General features: G+C 37.5%; 1 protein-coding gene and 1 long non-coding RNA gene across 22 annotated transcripts in view; both read right to left on the minus strand.

Annotated features, from left to right (window-relative positions):
* The window catches only part of GRXCR1 (glutaredoxin and cysteine rich domain containing 1), a 364232-nt gene that overhangs the window by 75268 nt on the left and 268223 nt on the right, over positions 1-20741 (minus strand). For 19 of the 21 annotated variants that reach the window (XR_014244108.1, XM_082390748.1, XM_082390756.1 and 16 more), the window contains one exon: positions 20068-20310. Coding sequence is in view for 18 of the 21 variants with exons in the window: in XM_082390748.1 (XP_082246874.1) it covers positions 20068-20310 (243 nt within the window). In the remaining 3 variants the exon portion in view is untranslated. Of the gene's footprint in view, positions 1-20067; positions 20311-20741 lie in introns of those variants that run through there. The other 2 variants (XR_014244109.1, XR_014244110.1) reach the window with 2 other exon arrangements.
* On the minus strand, positions 13705-20056 carry LOC309628120. Its single transcript, XR_014244181.1, has 2 exons — positions 18585-20056; positions 13705-18538 (listed from the first exon to the last, which is right to left on the minus strand). It is a non-coding gene; the product is annotated as an uncharacterized lncRNA (long non-coding RNA).

Here is a 20741-nt window from a genome sequence, read left to right on the forward strand (position 1 = left end):
ACAATCCTTGGCTAGTTATTCCTTGGACCTGGTGAACTTCTACTGACCTACTCAGTAGAGTACAGCTACAGCCCTGTAAAACATTTTGTCCTCCTTTCCCAAGTAAGAGAGCTCCTTCCAAGCCTTCTCATGGTCAGCATTACCAAATAAAGGCTTATGCTCACAGAGCTCTGGTTGATTTCCTCCTGCACTTGCTTCTTTATGAAAGAGGTAGACAAGAGACAACATGTCTGTTCTACTCTTCAGAATATACACAGCATTCATCACAATCACTGATACTTACTTGGATCCTAATAATGTTTCTCAGTTGAAAATAAGCCACTGAAAACTAGAACTTATGGTTCAGAAGTTGACGCAATAGGCTAAGGTAAAAGTCTATACCCTCACTATATTTTCCCACTTTTTCAGCTCAAGCAGAGATGCACCAAGGAATTAATAACCCAGAGTCCAGGAAAAGCAAGAAGGAGACAGTGAAAAAGATAAAGGGAGTGTTTCTGAGATGTTACGGAAGTGAATTGCTCCTATCTGGCCAGGAGCACATTTTCAGCTGTTCCTTGAATTTCATGTATGTTTTGCCTGTGAAAGGAAAAACACTCTTTAGTTGGAAGGAAGGAAGGAGGGAGGGAGGGAGGGATGGAGGGGAAATCCCACCATTGATTAAAGCAGCATTTGCCATTTTTGAAGCTGAGATAAAAGTGTAGTATGTGTAATGTTTGCTAAGAAAGGAAAGGATTAAAAAAAACAACTTTGAATAACAAATACATTTTTCTTATTTTTCTCTCCAAATTGGGAGTATAATGAAGAAATGTAAGACATTTTTTAAACAGATAAACAAAAAGAACTACAAAAATCTTAACATCTTTATAAAAATGTTTTAAAATCTTTTTAAGAAACCCACTTTAGGGGCTTCCCTGGTGGCGCAGTGGTTGAGAATCTGCCTGCTAATGCAGGGAACACGGGTTCAAGCCCTAGTCTGCGAAAATCTCACATGCCACGGAGCGACTGGGCCCGTGAGCCACAACTACTGAGCCTGCGCGTCTGGAGCCTGTGCTCCGCAACAAGAGAGGCCGCGATAGTGAGAGGCCCGCGCACCGCGATGAAGAGTGGCCCCCACTTGCCACAACTAGAGAAAGCCCTCGCACATAAACGAAGACCCAAACAGCCAAAAATAAATAAATTAATTAATCAATTAAAAAAAAAGAAACCCACTTTAATTATATTTTATTAATTTAAGTACTTACACTAAAACATGTGAATTTTACCCCCACCCACAATCACCTCACTTCAATATTCTGATTGTACTGATAGCTATAAATGATGCAAAGTCATTTTCTCAGCACGTTATTCGCCTGAATCAAGCTACCAAACATTATGAGCTTCTGAGTCCCAATAGGAAAACAAAAACAAGGGCTTTGAGGTTACTGAAGCAATAGCACGATCCACTACGAATGGACTGAATATAATGTAAACAAATCTGATTTTCAACTCTTTTCCACACTAATAGTGGAATCTAAGCAGGGAAATTGTGACAAGAGAAAAAAAAAAAGAAAATTATGAATCTGGATAATAAAGTGTTGACAAATTTCAAGGTAGAAAAAATAGCAGTCAGCATAATACAGCTTACATTATAACATATAAAGCACAAAATCACCTTAAGTTAGTCATCTGTGTTGTAATCAATTTGAAGAGTGACCTGTGGTGCGCAGAGAAATTGACATTCCAATAAAATGATTATCCCAGCCTTGACTTATAGCACTCCCCTTTCTCCTGACTATTAATTATCAATCATAATAAATTATTTAGCTCTTTGAAGAAGGACATTTGTTCAGTTTCATTTTAATACCAAGCTTATGGTTGTATTCCAGAATTTTGTTAGGCAAGAGCGAAATGGATTTCTGGGTAAGCTGGTGACATAAGCCCATCCATGAGGCTAACTTCTCTATCCTCCACTACCAAATTCCCCCTGAAAAGAAAAAGGAATATAAGAGCTGGGGGGAGGCATTTGGTTTAGTGCTTAAAAACTAGAACAAGGTAACATCCACGTGTCAGGTGCTTAAAGGAAATGCTGCAAAAGGGAGGGCAGACAGGACTGAATGCTCCATGGACTCTGCCATAAAAAGGAATCGTCTGCCTGGGGGGAAAGTGGGAAATAACTTCAAACACATGACCAACGCTTGCCCATTCACAGGTGAGTGGCAGTCAGGGGAACTCCCTGTACCACATGTATTCTCAGTAAACACAGTATTGTCTCCAAGTGGGTGAAAATTGATTCTTAAGGGTGAGAAAGTGTAACAAAAACTTACTCTTTTTGTATACAAATCACAGATGTACATATAGTACTCAAGCAGATAGGGGTCAATAACGAAAAATAAAAAGATTGAGAAACACTGTCGTACAGTATCAGCTACACAGCGAAGGGCTTCTGACACAAACACTGAGCAGGGATGGTGGCATGCACACTTGGCTCACATGCTATAAGTGTGAGCTGCCTCACAATTAAGGCTTGTAGCTGCCTCATTAGAAGAGGCAATGTATTGCTGCAAATAGCTCACATGCAATCTCTGTCTTTGTTTTCCTTAGACTGAAAAGAAAGCACAGTACATTTTTAAAAGATGGAGGTTTTTTTAAAAAAACAAAAACAAAATATACAAAACATCAAATGATAACACTAAGGAAAAACAAATCTAGTAAGCACAATAAATTTAAGTAGGCTAAATTCTCTTACTGAGACATAAAGATTCACAGATTATGTCAAATAAATCCAATTATGTTTTTGTTTACAAACGAGATACCTAAAGCAAAATTACAAGCAAAGAAATATAGGCAAACTAAAAGAAAATACATAAATGAAACATGGGAGATATGGAATGGGTTGTGTAAATAGTAATATAAAACAAAGAAGAATTCAAGCCAAAAAGCATTAATTTGTCAAAGATGATTATTAGAAAAGTCATGAATATATCTCTATATATTTAAATATATGAATCCAAATTAATAAAAACTAAAATATAATAGTTCACCATAAGTATTTGATGATGAAAGGAGATTGTGAGAAATAATAAATTATTGTTTTAAATCACTAAATACTGGGATGACTTGTTACAAAGAATTTGATAACTGAAACACGGTTGATACCCTAGTTACTCTAAGCTACTCAGAGATGGCTATCCCTGCAAGTTTGCACATTCTACTTTTTGTCTTGCTACTGCCTCTGCCCACTTTATAAACTTCTAATCAAGGAAGATTTCCTCTTCTTGCAACCTACCCTGAGTATCTCATTTCCCCTTCTGTGAAATCTAAGCATTTCCTCTTCTGTGAAACCTACCCTGAGTATCTCAGGCACAGTCACTCTTGAGGTCCTCTTATATCATAATATACTGACTTAGTACATACTTCTTTACCGTGCTTTCACCCCGTGAGACACATATTCATTTCCGTGTCTACCTTCACCCTAACTGTGAGTTCCTTGTGGGCAGAAATTGTGACGGTATCATTTTTATATTTCCATTGTTTAAAAGAATACCTAAAAAACAATCCTGTGAAGAAGATACAATTGTTCCTCTGGAAAGAGTGCTAAATCAATAGGCTCAAGTTCACTCTATTGGAAAGCTGAGTTAGAGCTATAGAAAGATGGATTACGAAAGAATGGAATTCTATGAGCACAAGAAGTCATTCCAGATAACTCCACCTTTCATTAATCTTTTCCTCCTCTGATGTCCTATAGCATTTATAATCTGAAAGAAAAAAAAATAACTATGCTTATGCTCTCTCTCTCTCTCTATATATATATACTCTTGTCTTCACAGTCTTACTACAAGTTTCTGGTGTGCAAACATTACAGCTTATATTGCTACTAAATCCCCCAAAAGGTCCAGCACAGCACATAACAGGTTCTCACTCATTTATTAATTGGTCACTTCAAATGTATTCAACTAGTCAATGATGGGAAGTTCAGGAAAATGTATCAAGTCTTTTTCTACAAAATAAAAATATAACTGAACATTCACTTATATTTTCAATCCTAATATTATAATAATTTATTATACTATGAATTGTAATGCATTTTAAATATATGTTTTTGAACCTAGGAAAAAAGTGATGTTGAAAGAATATTAATTGTGAATAACCTGAGTTCTGCACTACCCGAAGTGAAAGAGTAGACTGGATTAACAGTCTTCAAGAAAAAAACATACTGTTACTTTTATTGTATCATTTGTCTAAGAAAGGACTAGGATTGGTGTCATTCTGCATCAGTGCTCTCAGTCAATGACAGAGTGGAATTGATTTATTTCTCCTTTTTACTTGGAAAAAAATCTGAGAATGTAGATCTTACCCTTTTTACCCCAGGGACAAAACACAATAGACAGAGTGGAGCCAGGATTCTCAGCAAACATCCCCATTGCAGAGATGGCACTCTCCTACACCCAGGTCCTTCAAACCACCTTCCCACACCCTTGGCTACATGTTTAAACTCTTTTGACTCACTCGAGGGAAAACTAAAAGACTGAAGCTCAGACGAAGGTCTTTCAAGCTCCAGAGCACAGCACACTCCGAAAAATGTGTGACATCTGAAGACCCCAATAAGAAGAACAAGGAAGAACTCTCCTGCCCTCAGTGGACTCCAATGCCTTTGGGGTTTTCTATCTGGCAACCTCAAAGAAAGACAGATCACAAGGAAACTGGATGCAATCAGTATGGAGTTAAGCTATATGTCGGAGAAGGCTCATAACTTTTTCCTCAGGTACTAACATTTTACAGAGATCTAAGTTGATCTGTTATTTCTTCAAGGAAACCTCAGTGAGCCCCTAGAGTTCTTTTGCCTTGCATTTCATCACCTACATCTTTCCCAGAACTCAGCTGAATCACAGCTCATTAGAAGGAATCAAAGATGTTCACAAGTTAGGCATAGCACTAGATTTCTCTCTAGAAATCTCTTATGCCAGGCACACATGTGGCATTGAATTAGGAGCACATTGTCGCCACTTCTTATTGAAATCCTACTCACTTTGCAAAGCACAGCGCAAATGCTGCCTCCTTCTTAGAACCTTCCCTTATTGCCCTGATGGAAATGTGTCTTTCTTCTCCTCCTTCTAAATAAATATTGTTTTACCATTAACTTAGCACTTAGCACAACTAGCTTAGAGTGATATCTGTCCATACTCCCCCTCCCCCCAACACATGCCCCTTAAATTTTGAGCCTAGAAGGCAGAGACTGTGTATGTAAAATCTCTGAATCCTAAATATTGCACCATGCTTTGAACCCAGAGGACGCTCAATGTTTGCTTCATGACTGTTCCCCTTGATCCTTCTAGGCTTTTCAAGGTGATGACTTTCACTATAGCCTGGAGGCTGTGCAAAGAGACATATCCAAACCTGCCCCACCTGATTGTAGATCACCACTTCCACCCTGTATTTTAGCAATATGGCCCCAAGTTCCAGAGAAACTGAAATATTATAAAACTACTGAAAAAAACTTGAGACATTTGTTTCTTTGTTTTCCCAAGTCCTTCAGCTGAACTTTTTGTTTATTCAAATCTTTCCAGGGAAACCGTATGTGGAATACAGTAACACGTGTGCATCTGAGGGTTTAGTTTAGCGTTTGGAAGAGAGCTTGAAATCCCTTCCACTCACACCACCCATCAGGTGTCCCCTAAGAAAAGGTCAAAGGAACCTCTAGGGAACCACAGAGAACAATTTGATAACCACTAATTCTGGTTCAGCTTCCTCAGTCCCTCAGACAGGCCACATGAGTCTAAGAGAGGTGCCAAAATTCACAACAAATGGATGAGCACCGGCCCCTGGGGCCACTGAACCTTGCTGGTTTCCTGCAAGGCTGACCTTGATTACAATCCAGAGAGGAAGCCTGTGATGAGCCCCTCGCTTCAGTATTTCAGGGCTCATTGCTGGACGAGTGGTTTGCTTCATTTGATTCACTCTATTCATTCTTTGAATCTAATCCAGAGAATAAATACCATCAGAACCAAACATATGGCCAGATCTTTAGCTTAATTTTTGTTTTGGGAGATAGAGGCATCTTGGGCTGAGCTCGACCAAACTGGGAGTCCAAGGAGTGATTAAAAACAAAATAAAACCACAACATAGTGTATCATAATCCTACCTGAGCCTAAGGAAGCCTGCCACTTGGCACAGGAGCTATTTACCTTGTCGAATCCCTTGTGAGATGTTTGCTCAGCTGTAATCATATATGATATCAAGGTAACAAACTAGATGTTTACAGAAAAATAGACCCTAAGGGCCAGAAACTCTCAGAGAAAATACATGCACTGTCCTTTAATTTTTTCCAGTGAAAACATAAATGAATGGTATAAACGTTTGATTCAGGATTTAGGCCCCCAAATAGTAAAATAGTTATTACATTTGTTTTAAGTTTTAAAATTGTCAAGTTTAAACTGTTCCTCCTAATTTTGTTCTTTTCCTGACAGGAAATCTGGATTAGAAATATTGTATCTAATCCATATATTTAAGATATTTAACTTTAACTGAACACTAAAAGAAAAAAAGGTATATCAAAAATGACTTCTATTTTCATTTATTTTCCTATATATTTAATATATTTTCTTATATCGTTGGAGCCCTCTGGTGGTTGAGAAGATACTAAGACTCTAAGTGCATAAGAGTAGAAATAGAGTTCATTATCAACCAAAGTTTTCCTTACTGAGATACTGATTTCACGTTCTATTAGAAATGGTTACTTATTATAATTTCTATTAACTTTCAGCTACTCATAGAATAGTACATTAATTTATTTTTATGCATTTTCTAGAATTAAAAACAAATCTTAAATGTTTATATTATATCTTTAAATACAAATAAGAAAACACTGATTATGCACAAATACATTTTCTTTTCAGTCAGATTGAGAATAGTTAGCAATTTATATCTAAATTGAGATGTAGGTAAATTGACTCCTGGAGCCCTTTCGTGGCATGTTCTGTGTCCTCTTTTAACTTGTGGCCAAGTTGAAAATAGACACAACTATTTTGTACTTTTACAGTGCCACGGTCCAAAGGACCAAATTTAAGACTCAGGATCTGACATATGCAAATAATTAAATGATGAACCTACCAGACACTTTATAAGTATCCTGCCACACAGAGAATTACAGCAGGAAAAACTACAAGTGGCAAAGTCTTAGGCGAATGTGACAATGGATTTAAATTTGTAAAATGAGAAAGCTGTAACTGAGCAGGATGCTATGGAGCTTTCACAGGACAGATCCTACCATGTCCTCCGCCTGCCTCGTGTTTGTAGAAAAACTTCCTCAATTAGGCCTTCCCTGCGTTCCAAAGGGCAAATTTAATCGGCGAAGTAAGAAAATGAAGAAACAAATGCAAACAGTCAAGCAAGACAAATAATAGTTGTTTAGCCATAATACAAAGTCAAGGATCTTTAGTTCCTCCTCCAGGACTATAGATTTATATTCTGAGCCATATCTTTGAATTGTTTTGCAGATACTGAAACCTGCACCAGGCAGGAAAAAGTCAACTGCCTGTTGGCCACAAGCATGTACACCCCAGATTGGCTGGAACCAGAAGACTGGTGATGTTGACTCTCGAAATACCACCTGGTTACCTCACCACCAACCAAAAGAAGGATGTCCACAAGCTGATCAGGCATCCTATGACCTTCTCCCTCACTTTGTCTTTAAAAACCTTCCCCTGAAAGCCATCAGGGAGGCCAGGTCTTCTGAGAATTAGCTGCCCATACTCCTTGCTTGGCCTTGCAATAAATGCTGCACTTTCCTTCACCACAACCCAGTGTCAATAGATTGGCTTTACTGCACACAGGTGAGTGGACCCAAGTTTGGTTGAGTATCAAAGCCAGGATACATATTAAGAAAAGACTGTATAGATGAAGCTGTTCCTTGGGCCTATAATTTAGGAATACTTAGTGCCAGTATGCCTCAGAAGTTCCCTCTCTTTAATTGATTCTAAGTGTTGGAGTGAAAGTTGAATTGTGCATAAACATATTTCAAGGTACTTACTACTATATGACTTTTCATGTCATTGAATTAATTTCAGCACCCAAAATATGAGATGAAGAAATTATAATCATAGCACTCCTACATTTCTTCTGTGAGAATAAGTGACAGACAAACAAATCAGTGAGGCAAAAGGCAAAGATATGGTCAATGGACCAAGGATATCACAACATGTTACTGGTGAGGCTACAGGATTATTAAAGGAACAAGATGATCAAAGTGTGTGACTCTGGAAATTTGCAGGGGATTTGGTATGTTGATTTAGTTCCACACAGCTGTGAGTGAATGCCAAACTGCTCTACAAATATTTCGTGGGCACATGGAGTGCTAAAGCATAATTAACCAGCTTTAGGATATCAAAAGTATGCAATACTCCAACATGAAAATATCAGTGAGCACACATGACTTAGGCAAAAAGCCAGGGTTAGATGATGTTGAAGTTCTGCACTTTGGTAGATTGTTGGGGTAACTGCCACCAGTTTGTTTATGCCTCATTCTATGCACACCCTTTACAATGTGATGTGGGTGGTCCTCCCATCAATAGGTGGAGTCTGTTCTCACAGTCTTAAATCTGAACCTGACCTTGTCACCTGCGCTAGTCAACAGGACAAAAGCAAACATGATTCAAGCCAAGGCTTGAAATGTGCTTGAGCATTAGGGCTTGCCTTCTTTCATTGCTAGAAACCCCACTGCCACCATTTAAGATTCCCCAGCTAGTCTTCCAGAAAAGAGGAAATCTGAGAAGCCAGTTTCCAGATATGTAACAGAAGTCATCCTAGACCACCCAGTTCTAGCCAAGCCACCAGCAGACCACAAAAGACAGCCAAGCCCAGCCAACACTGCAGTCTACAAAACAGTTCTTTAAAGCCACTAAGTTTTGGGTTGGTTTGTTACATAGCAAAAACTAACTGATACAACTACTTCCATCATAGTGCCCAAACTTTGGCTATGGTTTGTTCCAGTCCCATGGCCATATTTCTCTGGAGATGGAAGCTTGAGATATCTGGTAACTTCTTTGCTTCCTGATCTAAGGAATGGTACTAGCACCAGAATGAGTTGCTTACAGAAAGAGAGTGACAGTCATTAAAAATCATAAGCTATTCCTTAAAAAACTAAAAATAGAATTACCATATGACCCAGCAATCCCACTACTGGGCATATACCCGGAGAAAACCCTAATTCAAAAAGACACATGTACCCTAATGTTCATTGCAGCACTATTTACAATAGCCAGGTCATGGAAGCAACCTAAATGCCCATCAACAGATGAATGGATAAAGAAGATGTGGTACATATATACAATGGAATATTACTCAGCCATAAAAAGGAATGAAATTGGGTCATTTGTAGAGACATGGATGGACCTAGAGACTGTCATACAGAGTGAAGTAAGTCAGAAAGAGAAAAACATATTCATATATTAACGCATATATGTGGAATCTAGAAAAATGGTACAGATGATTCGGTTTGCAAGGCAGAAATAGAGACACAGATGTAGAGGACAAACGTATGGACACTAAGGGGGGAAAGCAGGGGGAGGGGGCGGCAGTGGTGGTGGGATGGATTTGGAGACTGGGATTGACATATATACACTAATATGTATAAAATAGATAACTAATAGGGAACTGCTGTATAAAAAAATAAAATAAAATAATCATAGGCTATGTTTCACAGAAAAAAAATGTTATTTCTTGTGGTATTAATTATTGCCTAGTAACCACACATCCATGGAAAAGAGGTCTTGGGACCTAGTAAAATGCGTCAAAAAACTAAGGGTATTAGGAGTTTACCTGAGAAACAGTTCACATGAAAGTTACACGAGTCTTTTAACTGGCCTCAGACTCAGTATAATTAATTGTATGATATAGAGGCTTAAAGTAAATCTAGGCTCCATTAATAGAGGGATAGAGATCCTATTCGGGGAGATAATCTAGAAGATTGCTTTTAGTTTTGGGAGCTGCACTTGAAGACTAGAATATGTCTTAAGGAGAATAATTATGATGTTGAAGCTCAGATAATCATGCAACAAGAGTAAGTTTTCAAGAAACCATGGAGAAAACTTGCCAACATTTTTGTACCTGAAGTTTTAGTTAAGAGGATGAGGGAATAGTTTTCATTTGAATTACTCTAGGTAGAAGAACTAAGACTAATGGGTGAAGGAAGTTAGATGCAGGTTTGTTCTCAACGTGAGAAAGAACTTTCTAATATTTACAGGAGTACTACAATATGATAGGTTGGCTTGAACTCTCATGAGGTTGTTGTCTCTGGGTGTGTTCAAAGATTGTTCATCTTTGCCCAGGGATATGGTAGAAAGAATTTTGCACTGAGAGGAACATTAGACAAGATGACATTTAAGGTTCCCCCCAAATCCAAGATTCTATGCTTCTGTATGAAACTTCTGTGTGCACCTATCTACCACACTTGTCTTTACAAAACCTAATAATTAAGTAGACCTCCTGCAACTTCATCTTAATAGTTGTCCCACCAATCTCCCAACTTGGTCTTAATCTGAGAGAATATAAGAGGGGAGGTGCTAACAGAAGAACGTAAAGCATTAACTCTTTCACCCCCTCTACTTCTTAGTTGGGCACACATGCTAAATTTATTAGTTTTGTTCTAGAAATAAACAGCAAATCAGATGTCACCTATTCATGTTTTAATATAATGAAATTCACTGTGAGTTGAATAAAGGTAAAATTAGATTTACTATTAAAAAGAGAGAGGGGGGAAAAATCAAAGTTTCATACTGTAAGGAAAAATTGATGACGGTATAGTGTCTTATGATGACAGTATAGTGTCTTATATGTAAGTCTTCTGTTTCATTTTAAGAGGAAATAAGTATGTTGTTAATAATTTTTAAATCTCATATGTTATAAGCTATTATTAGTATATTTTAAATAGCATTGTTAATTAGCTGGTATTAAAACTGAAAAATATAACACTATTTCAATAATTATGTTTAATATTCATAGAAAACTATCATGAATGGTGATGAAATATCTCTAATAGCCCATGTAACAGCTCACATGAAACTAGTATCTGAAACATGACTTTGATGCTCGTTTCATATTAAAAACATTACCACTATCCAGAAGTTCAAATGCTGTGCGGCATCCTGCCGCCACGAATCAGACTACTTGGACAATTAAAATGTGAGGGTGGACTCAATAAGACTCTGTACCTTTTCTCCTTTCATGACTTATTGATCCAATCCTATCTTAATTCTCTTTATTCTCTCCATCTCTTTCCACCTCTAGACCTTAAATGTAAGCTTTCTTTAAAGCTCTTGCCATAATAATATTAGCAAAGAATTACTTAGTGTGTGTCATGTTCCAGGCACTGTTTTTATGCTTCATCTCATTTAATTCTCAAAATACCCAGTCATCAGTATTTTATTATTTTCATCTTAGAGAGATTAAATAACTTGACTAACATCCATACCAGTAAGACAAAGAGCTTACTCTTACATCCAGATGTCTGCTTCTACTTTGCTTTGTCACGACTTTCTAGGAGAAGCTCCCAAAATGTGAAAATTGAGATCCCATAGGATACAATGTAAATCTTGGCAAGTGACTAGATATGAGGAAGAGAAAGACGTGGAGTCAAAGAAAACTGAGATGTGGAGTCTGAATGACTGGGAGAATTGTGGGGTCATTTATCAAAACCAGAGAATTGGAAGAAGAAATTAATAATGAAGTTTTCTGTGTTTTTTTTAATGTTGAAGTAAAATATCTGTTTTAAAAAATTAACATACCCTACAAGATTGTAGCTATAAATAGACTTGAAGACTGGACAAAGTGAAAGATAATAACGGATGTGAAAAAGAGGGAACAGGAGATGGCAATGAGACTTCTGTTTGGGGGAAATAAGAAAACATTTAAAGCAGTTGGTTATGTGGACCACAACAGAAAGCCAACAAGATATTACCAGGCGTATTAGATAATGGGCCTAGATAATGCTGATGATACAACTTTGTTGTAGACTGCTTCACTATAATTTTGAGATTTTTCTCCAATAATGCCCTTGACGTGCTGGAATAAGAGAAGAAAAACAGAGGGAGTTGCATAGGACTAGGAACTGACAAATGTGGAAAGTTAAGAAAGCTGGTCTGCCAAGTGGTAACAGACTGGATATTATTATATTCCTGAATACAGAATGGTAGGGAAACAAGTGAAACCAAAAGTGTGCTTATAAGCTCAGAGAAATGGAAAGGGAGAAAGTATAAACAATACCAATGATGACAGAGCAAGTTCAATAGAGTAGAGAGACAAAGGGAAGAGATTGAAGGACAGAAAATTATGGTCAGAGCAAGACATTTCTAAGTTCAAGATCTTGAATGTGGAGTGTTTTTAAATGATGAAGTAATTCAGGATGTAAATACGCTGCTAAAGATTGGAGTTGAAAGCTATTGGAGATAAGGGTTAAGGAACTTTATGACTCAAATTTAAAGAGTTTGAGCTCTAGAGTTGGACACTCCTAAATTTGAATCCTGGCTTATGATCTGAAGGTATTTAAAGATTTTCTTAATCTCTCTCAGTTTCTTAATTTCTCTAACAAAATTTGGGGTGAGAGAGATGAGAGGGGTGTTAGTGACATTTTTATTTTAATATATTATTCAAAGAAATAATGCATGTAGAAAGCTTAGCAGAGTGTATCATTCAAGTTAGTTTTTACTATCATTGTCGTTGTTGTTGCTATTAAAAACTATCCTCAGATATTCAGGAAAAAAGGACAAGAAAGCAATCACATGACAGAGTAGTACTGCTTCATTTAAATTCCAAGAACCTGAATTAAAGCTTAGATTTCAAACTTCCCCATCCCATACTTTCTGAAGTAGAGTGAACAGGCCAGAAACAAATATTTCATGATCTTGAATAAGGAGGCTTGAAGACTGAATATGTGCTGTGTCTATTACCAAATAAGATCCAAGAAAAAGGGGTAAATTTGAAAGCTCAGGGGATTCTTCCCTCATCCAGATCTCTGTTGAAATTGTTAATGATCAAGGAAATGACCAAAAAGATGACTTGCAAAGAAAAAGGAAGAGAAGATAAAGATCTAAAATTCACCTATTCCACAATTAAATGTTAAAAAATCAAAATTAGATATGATGGTAATTACTTGTAGTGAAGTGGGTCGCTTACTAGATAAAATACTCAAAGGCAACCAAGAAGTGGGGTACACTTCAGTAGGCACCATCTCCAAAGTACCCCTTTTAATGAAAAGTTAATTATCTAGGGATACATTCTCAGAAAGCCCTGATATTTAAAGAAGATTGTGTCTATGTACACTGAGAAGGTCTATAACTTTCAACAGGTTTTCAAAGAAGCATATGACTCCAACACTTAAAAACCACTTCTCACAAGTATATGGTAAATATTTTCAAGAGGTTTAAGACAGAATAGTTTCAAGACCTAACAAAACACTTAACTTTATGTTGATGGTTTATGACAATAGTTATAATTTCATATAACACATTCCCATAAAGAAACACCAAATTTATCAAAGATTCCCTCCCACTAGTCCTCCCACCATCTCTGCAGCCCTCATTAATAGAGTGAATACTACGGAGTTGTCTGGTGCAAGGAAACAATTAGTGTAAAACACACAGCATGAAGGAGCTTATTCTAGTCAACTACTCAAAAAGAGTTTTGTTCAGCATGGCAGACACTAACTTCCTACCCAATATCCATGATCCCTCTTTGATTCTAAGAAAAACCTGGGTTTTTTTCAACATATCAATGTGTCCCTCTGGAAGAGCACAATTCCCAGTCTACTTTGCAACAAAATGTGAACAATAAAATGCAAAGTTGGGTAAGATTTCTGGAAGAACTCTTTACAAGGGCACTCCTTTAGCTAGGATGCCCTTCTCTTTTTTCTTTTCTTTCTCATTCCCATCCTGCCTGGAATGCAGGCATGATGTCAATACTTTCAGCAACTATTAGGACCATAAGGTCCATCAGGAGACCTTCAAGGTAGAAGACATGTGCTAAGAACTATAAAATAGAAAGTGGTCCTAGGTGACATCATGGAACTTTATACCCTCCCAGGAGCATCTTCCTGTACATTTTTTATGTGAGAAAAGATAAAACCCTTAATTTTTAAGGCTTCAGGGTTTGTTGTGGTTTGTTTAGGGATTTTTTTTTTATAAATAAATCATTGTTGTTCAGAAAAAAATGTAATTCACAAATGCCATACACACCCAGCCTGAAAAATTTCACTTTACTTTGTTATACCACCTAAAAGTGGACCACTTGATGATTCACTTTGATAAACAGTAATGATTTTTAATGGATAGTCTGCATGATAGTGAACATTAGACAACAAAGAACTGTGACCTCTGAGAGGCAGGAAGTAAATGAGGTGAGTTCTACAGTTTCCCAGGCTTACTATCATGATAGCTTTTCCAAGCTATATACAGGAAAGGGGAATTTAAAGCAGAACCTGGTAGATTCCCTGAGTTAAGGAAATAGACCTGAGAGCCTAGGAAACTAAGATAGCTAGAGTTCACAGGACAGAAAGTAAAGAGCTTTACAGAGAATTCTGGAGATAGACAGAGGGCCCAGCTTGTGTTCAACAGAGTAATGATCATTACATGCATGTGAGGAAACTACTCAAGGCCAGCAAAAGAACCACCTGAAAGGATGAAAAGGGACAGTGTCTGGGGAACGGCTGGGAATACTGCCTGTTCCCATCAGCCAGACTGGAAAACCTTATAATTCATGGGGCATTGAGTAAAGTTATCAAAAGGTCATGTCCCCATTCTGGGGAATAATTAGCTTTGGACTAAACACTATTCTGGCCCTGCCTAAAAAATCTTAATAACAAACCCAAAATAGCAAATGATTTCCAAGTAACTTGACTGCATCTCAGCAAAAAGCCCAAGAATATTTACATGAATACAAAAATATCCCAATAAAAAATACTTTTATCCAACCAGGTATGTGGAATTCAATCAAAAATTACCAGGAAGGCAAAGAAGTGGAAAATAGTACTCAGAATTTCAGTTAATTGAAACCAACCCAGAACTGACACAGATAATGAAAGTGTCAGGCAAGGAGATTAAAAGTTATTATATGGTCAAAAAGCTAGAAGAAATATTGAACATATTAAGTAGAGACATAGAAAATACACTTTTTAAAGAAATCAAATGTCTAAAGATAAAAATTACAATATCTGAGATAAAAAATACAGAGATGGGATTAACAGAAGGTTAGATATTATATAAGAAAAGATTAGGGGTCCAGGAGACACAGCAATAGAAACTATCCAAAATGAAATAAAGTGAGCTATGGAACTACTTAAAACAGCCTGATATGCATGTAATTAAAGTCTCTGAAAAGAAGAGAAAGAAAGGAAGATAGAAATAATATTTTAAAAGTAATGGCTGAAAGTTTTTTGAATTTGATAAAAAACTATATACCTACTGAACCAAGAATCTCAATGAACCCTTAGCAAAAGAAACATGAAGAAAAGTATGCCAAGGCATATCATAATTGAGGTTCTCAAATCTGGTGCTAAAGAGAAAATCTTAAAAGCAGTGGGGTTGGGGGTGACAGAGAAGACATGTCACAAAAAAAGAAACAAAGATAAGGGAGGGGGTCATATTTTTTATCAGAAGTAATGTGAATGAGTAGAGGAGCAACATCTCTAAAGTACTGAGAGAAAAATACCCAACTTTCAACCTAGAATTCTATACCCAGCAAAAATATCTTTTAAAAATAAAAATGAAAGAAAAACTTTTCAGACGTTAAAATACTGAAAGAATTCATCCACAGCAGACCCACACTACAATAGTAGTATGTAAGAGGTCCTTCACATAAAAGAAAACTGATGTCAAATGGATATGATGTTCTACACCAAGGATTAAACAGAACCAGACCTTAAAACTGCAGAGGGTAGAGTACTTCCAAACTCACTTGATGAGGTCATCACTACCCTAATATCAAAACCAGACAGACATTAGAAGAATAGAAAACTATATTGACAGAAAGATCAACGTTTGCCAGGGGACTGGGGTTGGATGAAGGGGTTAACTGCTAAATGACATGAGGAATATTTGGGGGCTTATGGAAATGCTCTATATTTTGAATGTATTGTACACATCTGTCAAAACTCATCAAATTGTATAATTCAAATGTGTACAGTTTATTATATGTAAATTATACCTCAATAAAGCTGGTTAAAACAAAACAAAATAAATGAAAACAGCATATCTGGCAGATACTGTTGTTTGTATCACTCAGTAACCTATCCAGTCTCTTTCTAGAATATCTTCCTGTGCTATAGACTGTATAGAAGTGTATAGAGACTAGAAACCTAAAAAGCATATTTCCCATTTTCCCTCACTGCTTTCACATGTGACTTATTTAGTAACCACAATCAGATACACTCACTCAAGACTTTATTAGGAAGAGAATTTTGTAGAAAGAAGGGCAGAGAACAAGTCATCCATTTTGCTGGTGTGGACCATGGCAAAGACAGCAAGTTACTGGAGCTGACCACCTCCAGATTGTGGCAGAGGCTTCCTTGGTGGCCCATTTCTGGGAAAATTGGAAGTAATTGGAAGATTGGAGAAATTTTGGAAGTAGTCCCTAGAAACATGCCTAGAGTCTGTATTTCTAGTGTGTCTACTAGCTATGTTCAATAATTCCTTCATTCTTAAATTGAATAAAACAGTACTCTAAACAGATATAGAATTATTAAGCAGTCACAACTCAATATCAGCTAATTTAAGAGACCCCTCTAGATCACCAGCCTTTCCATTCCTCTCTCTGTCACCGGAGTCCCCGCTTGGATTCATTCTACACGTTTTATAGCTCAGTTCCAATGTGGATTTTGCGAACTCTTACTGTAGAGTTTTATGGTTGGTCCATAATCAAGACACTATTTCTAACTCATTTCCTAGGGGTATTTCTAAGATTATTTATGTCCGAACTGTTGGAACACAATCGTTTTGTGTAAAGCTTTTCTGATGCCAAAACAATAGGGTACTTGCCCCAAGTAAGTTCCAAGCTGAACTTGCTCCTACCCCCATCTCTCCCCCTCCACCACTGAGCATCCCAGGGCAGTGTAGATTTGTTTTCTAAAGTAATTTCTTTCCCTTGACTATTCCATTGTTTCCATCTTGAGTTTTTAGTTTGGCTGGGGAAGACAGTCATCAGGCAAAAAGAGCATCCTTGCCAATTCTTCCATTCTTGCCCGTGGAAGGAGCCCTATTAGCTTCCGTTCAATGAAAATAACTGAATTCCTTTGGCACCACCCACCCTGGGCCTGATGGCAGTGATGGCAGTAAAATTAGGGAGCTGTGAAATGTCCTCATCCTCTCTCCATCCCATCTCACTGTCTCCTGCACTCTGCTTCTATATGCCTCTGTTTGTGTCTCTGTCTATTTCGTTCTCTGGCTCTGTTTGTCTATTTCTTTCTCTCCATCCTTAAAGACAGTTGTATTTGTGCAGATGATTCACACATCTTGATTTTTCTCATTTATTTAAATTTAAACTAAATCCAATGGTTTCATGTAACTGTTTAAAACATCACAGATGTTAAGGAAACTACCAACATCAGTCTTTTCCTCCTTCAAAATTATGCTTCACCACATGCCAAAACCCAGCAGAGGGCATCCTTCCATTTCAGATGTGCAAACACTGTAGGGAAAAGGCTCTACAATTCTGGCAATGTACTCCATTTGCAACTGTGCACTGAAATCTAAATAAAGGGGCCACTGTAGTAGGAGGGAAATTTGTTACATAAGTTGTTCTGGAGTGTTTATCTCCATTTTGAATTATAAATTTAGAAGTAATTCCCCTTTCATAAGAAAAAAAAAGGAAAAAAATCTCTTGTCTCTGGCCTCTCTCCAGATTTGGGGAATTAGCTTCAAATTTCAGAAGCAGCAGGTAGCACCTCTGTGATCCCTCTGCCTCTAGGCAACTGTGTGTGTAAATAAAGTGATCGCAGAGACAAAGCAATCGAGAAAGAACTCTGTACCCTACCTCCTCTGTTGCACTCTCCCTCTATCCCTGAAACTGAAAGACAAATAGCAAGAGAGGCATTTTGCCTGTTACGTTGAAAAGCAGGAAGAAGATGAGCCTGGTCAAGAGCAGAGTAGCAGGTGGGGCCCACCTTGTACCTGTGTAAGTAAGCGGTCGCCCACTAAGATTAATTGTGTAGCTTCACAGAACTTAAAATTCCACAATGAAAAATATCTTACATTGTCAGAAGAATTTTCCCCAGGTTACAATGCAAATACCCACAACCCTTATCAGTGATTTTCTCCGCAGTGTGGATGAGTTTATCAGATTTTCTTTCCTTGTGGAAGAATGTCTTAGGAGAGAATATGAGGAGACAATATAGCATCATTCCTACATCCATTCAACATATGTTTTTGAGCACTTTATGCCAAACCCTGTTCTAGGTGCTAAGAACCCACCAGGAAACAAACTAGTAAAGATCACTGTCCTTGAGGTGATGTGCCAGAGTGCAAGGGTTTGGGGAATCAGACAGACCTAACTTTGAGTCCTGGTCCTGCCAACTACCCAGCTATGTCTATATATATATATATATATATATATATACACACACACACACACATATATATATATACACACACACACACTATATATAGTGTATTTATCAGTAAAATCCTCAAAATTAGCCTAAGAAAAGTTCTATTATCATTATCATTCTCATTTTACAAATGAGGAAATCAGGCACAGAGTGATTTATAAATTTCCCAGAATCAGAAGTAGCAGAGCAGGAATTTGAAACAATGCTGCCAGACTTCTAAGCTGTCTTGCCTCTTAATCAGTGGGCCAGACAGTTGATTTCTAAGGCCTGAGGACTAGATGAGATGACACATATAAGCTGAGAGTATAGTATAGTACTTTTTAAAATTTATTTATTCATTCATTCATTCATTCATTCTGTCATTATTATCACTGCCATTGTTATGGGTTTCTGGGACCTCAGGGTATATGTTGAAGTATAAGATAAGAGGCTCAATACTTGAATCAAAATACTTCTAGTTCAGAATCTATCTGTGTCCAGCTCTGGTTAAAAGTAAGATTGCATAACATCATAGCTACTGAATCATGGCTTCTCTGCATTAATCTTCCCATAAGATGACAAGCGGCCTCTAACAGCCATGGCTCTAGACAGGATATCAGGACACAAGCTCCCTGTAGCAAACAGGAGCATTTCCTGCTCTGGCTTTTTCTAACCTTCCCTGGAAGCTGAAGGTTAAGACCAGATTTGAAATGAAACCAAGATGCAAGGATCCATCTGTGGTCGACAGCCGCTTTTTGTTCTCTGATCAGGGACCTTGTAGTCAGTCCCACCCCCCTCAACTGCTGGCGTCCCTTGGCTCTTTGCTCTCTCTCTTTCCAAACTGCACTCTCAAAAGCCCCCTTTCTTGGGCTTCTTACTGATGAAGCTTGTTCATAGATCAGTGGGGGTTAAATATGCTAACAGTGCTATTCAAAGAGCAATGAAGCAGTCATGTTTTGTTGCTGCTCTGGGAGTTCTCTGCTCGCCCTGTAAGCCTGCATTTGTATCTCACGTTCTCACATTACCAAAATCAAGAATCATTTTAAACAAGCAGATAAAATTCTGGCTCCGGGCCCCATTTCTTATTGATTTCATTTCACGACTGTCATCTTAGTTTCATTAAGTAGGAAACTGAGTGTTTGATAGTGGGGTATAGGAGAATTCACAAATGCATATCTCATATATTCCATTTTTCTTGCCTGCACTAAAAAAAAAAGTTTTTATCCCACACGTCAAGCTTCACAATGCAAAACTCAAGTCAACTAAACATTTAAAAAATGTATTTCTATTCAAAAAGACAATTTCATGCTGATTTCATCTCACCATGACTCTGCAGGGGTGAACACTGTAGCAACACATCATTTAGGATAGAAATAAGTGCTTCAAACCCTTTGGATTGAACTCAAAAAAATAGCTACTATGCTGGTAGCTATGATGCAAGTTGCCTTGTCATAGCCTTATAGCTTTCTATCAACACTAGTTGGGTTCAATAAAAAAGAAGATTTTCCTTAGCAGATACTCACCCCAAGATAATGGCCATCGATGAACACGACAGGAAGCGAAGGAGCTTCAGAAACCCGTCGGCATCGTTCATCTAATTCTTTTCCATAGTCACCATTCAGAGCTATGTTTTTCTCTTCAAATTTTACCCGATGGTTTTGGAAGATCTTTCTAACCAGTTCACACCTTTCAAAGGTTGTCCGTACCACACGAAGGCAAGTAGTATAAATCACTACGCGGTCAAATTCCACGTCAGTTGATGGTTGCTGAAGGAAAACATTATAGTGTAAATATTTTGGCATTTGCTTTCTTACATCTCTTTATTTTAAGACAATTAACATTTCAGCCAACGTCTTACACATTAAAGGCCTGCAATAAAAGTTGAATAAGCACCATATTTGTCAATTCTAAGACATGTCTTTATACTATAGAACATCTGTAATTGCAATAAGGATGACAATCAACATAATTTAAATGACATAATTTAATTGACAGTATTTTTTCTGTTCTCAGTGGCATATCAGATAATGGCATATCTTTTTTTCTTTTTTAACATCTTTATTGGGGTATAACTGCTTTACATTGTTGTGTTAGTTGCTGCTGTATAACAAAGTGAATCAGCTATACCTATACATATATCCCCATATCCCCTCCCTCTTGCGTCTCCCTCCCACCCTCCCTATCCCACCCTCTAGGT

The sequence above is a fragment of the Balaenoptera borealis genome (genome assembly GCF_965194805.1).
Source record: "Balaenoptera borealis genome assembly, chromosome: 4".
NCBI classification, from domain to species: Eukaryota; Metazoa; Chordata; class Mammalia; order Artiodactyla; family Balaenopteridae; genus Balaenoptera; species Balaenoptera borealis.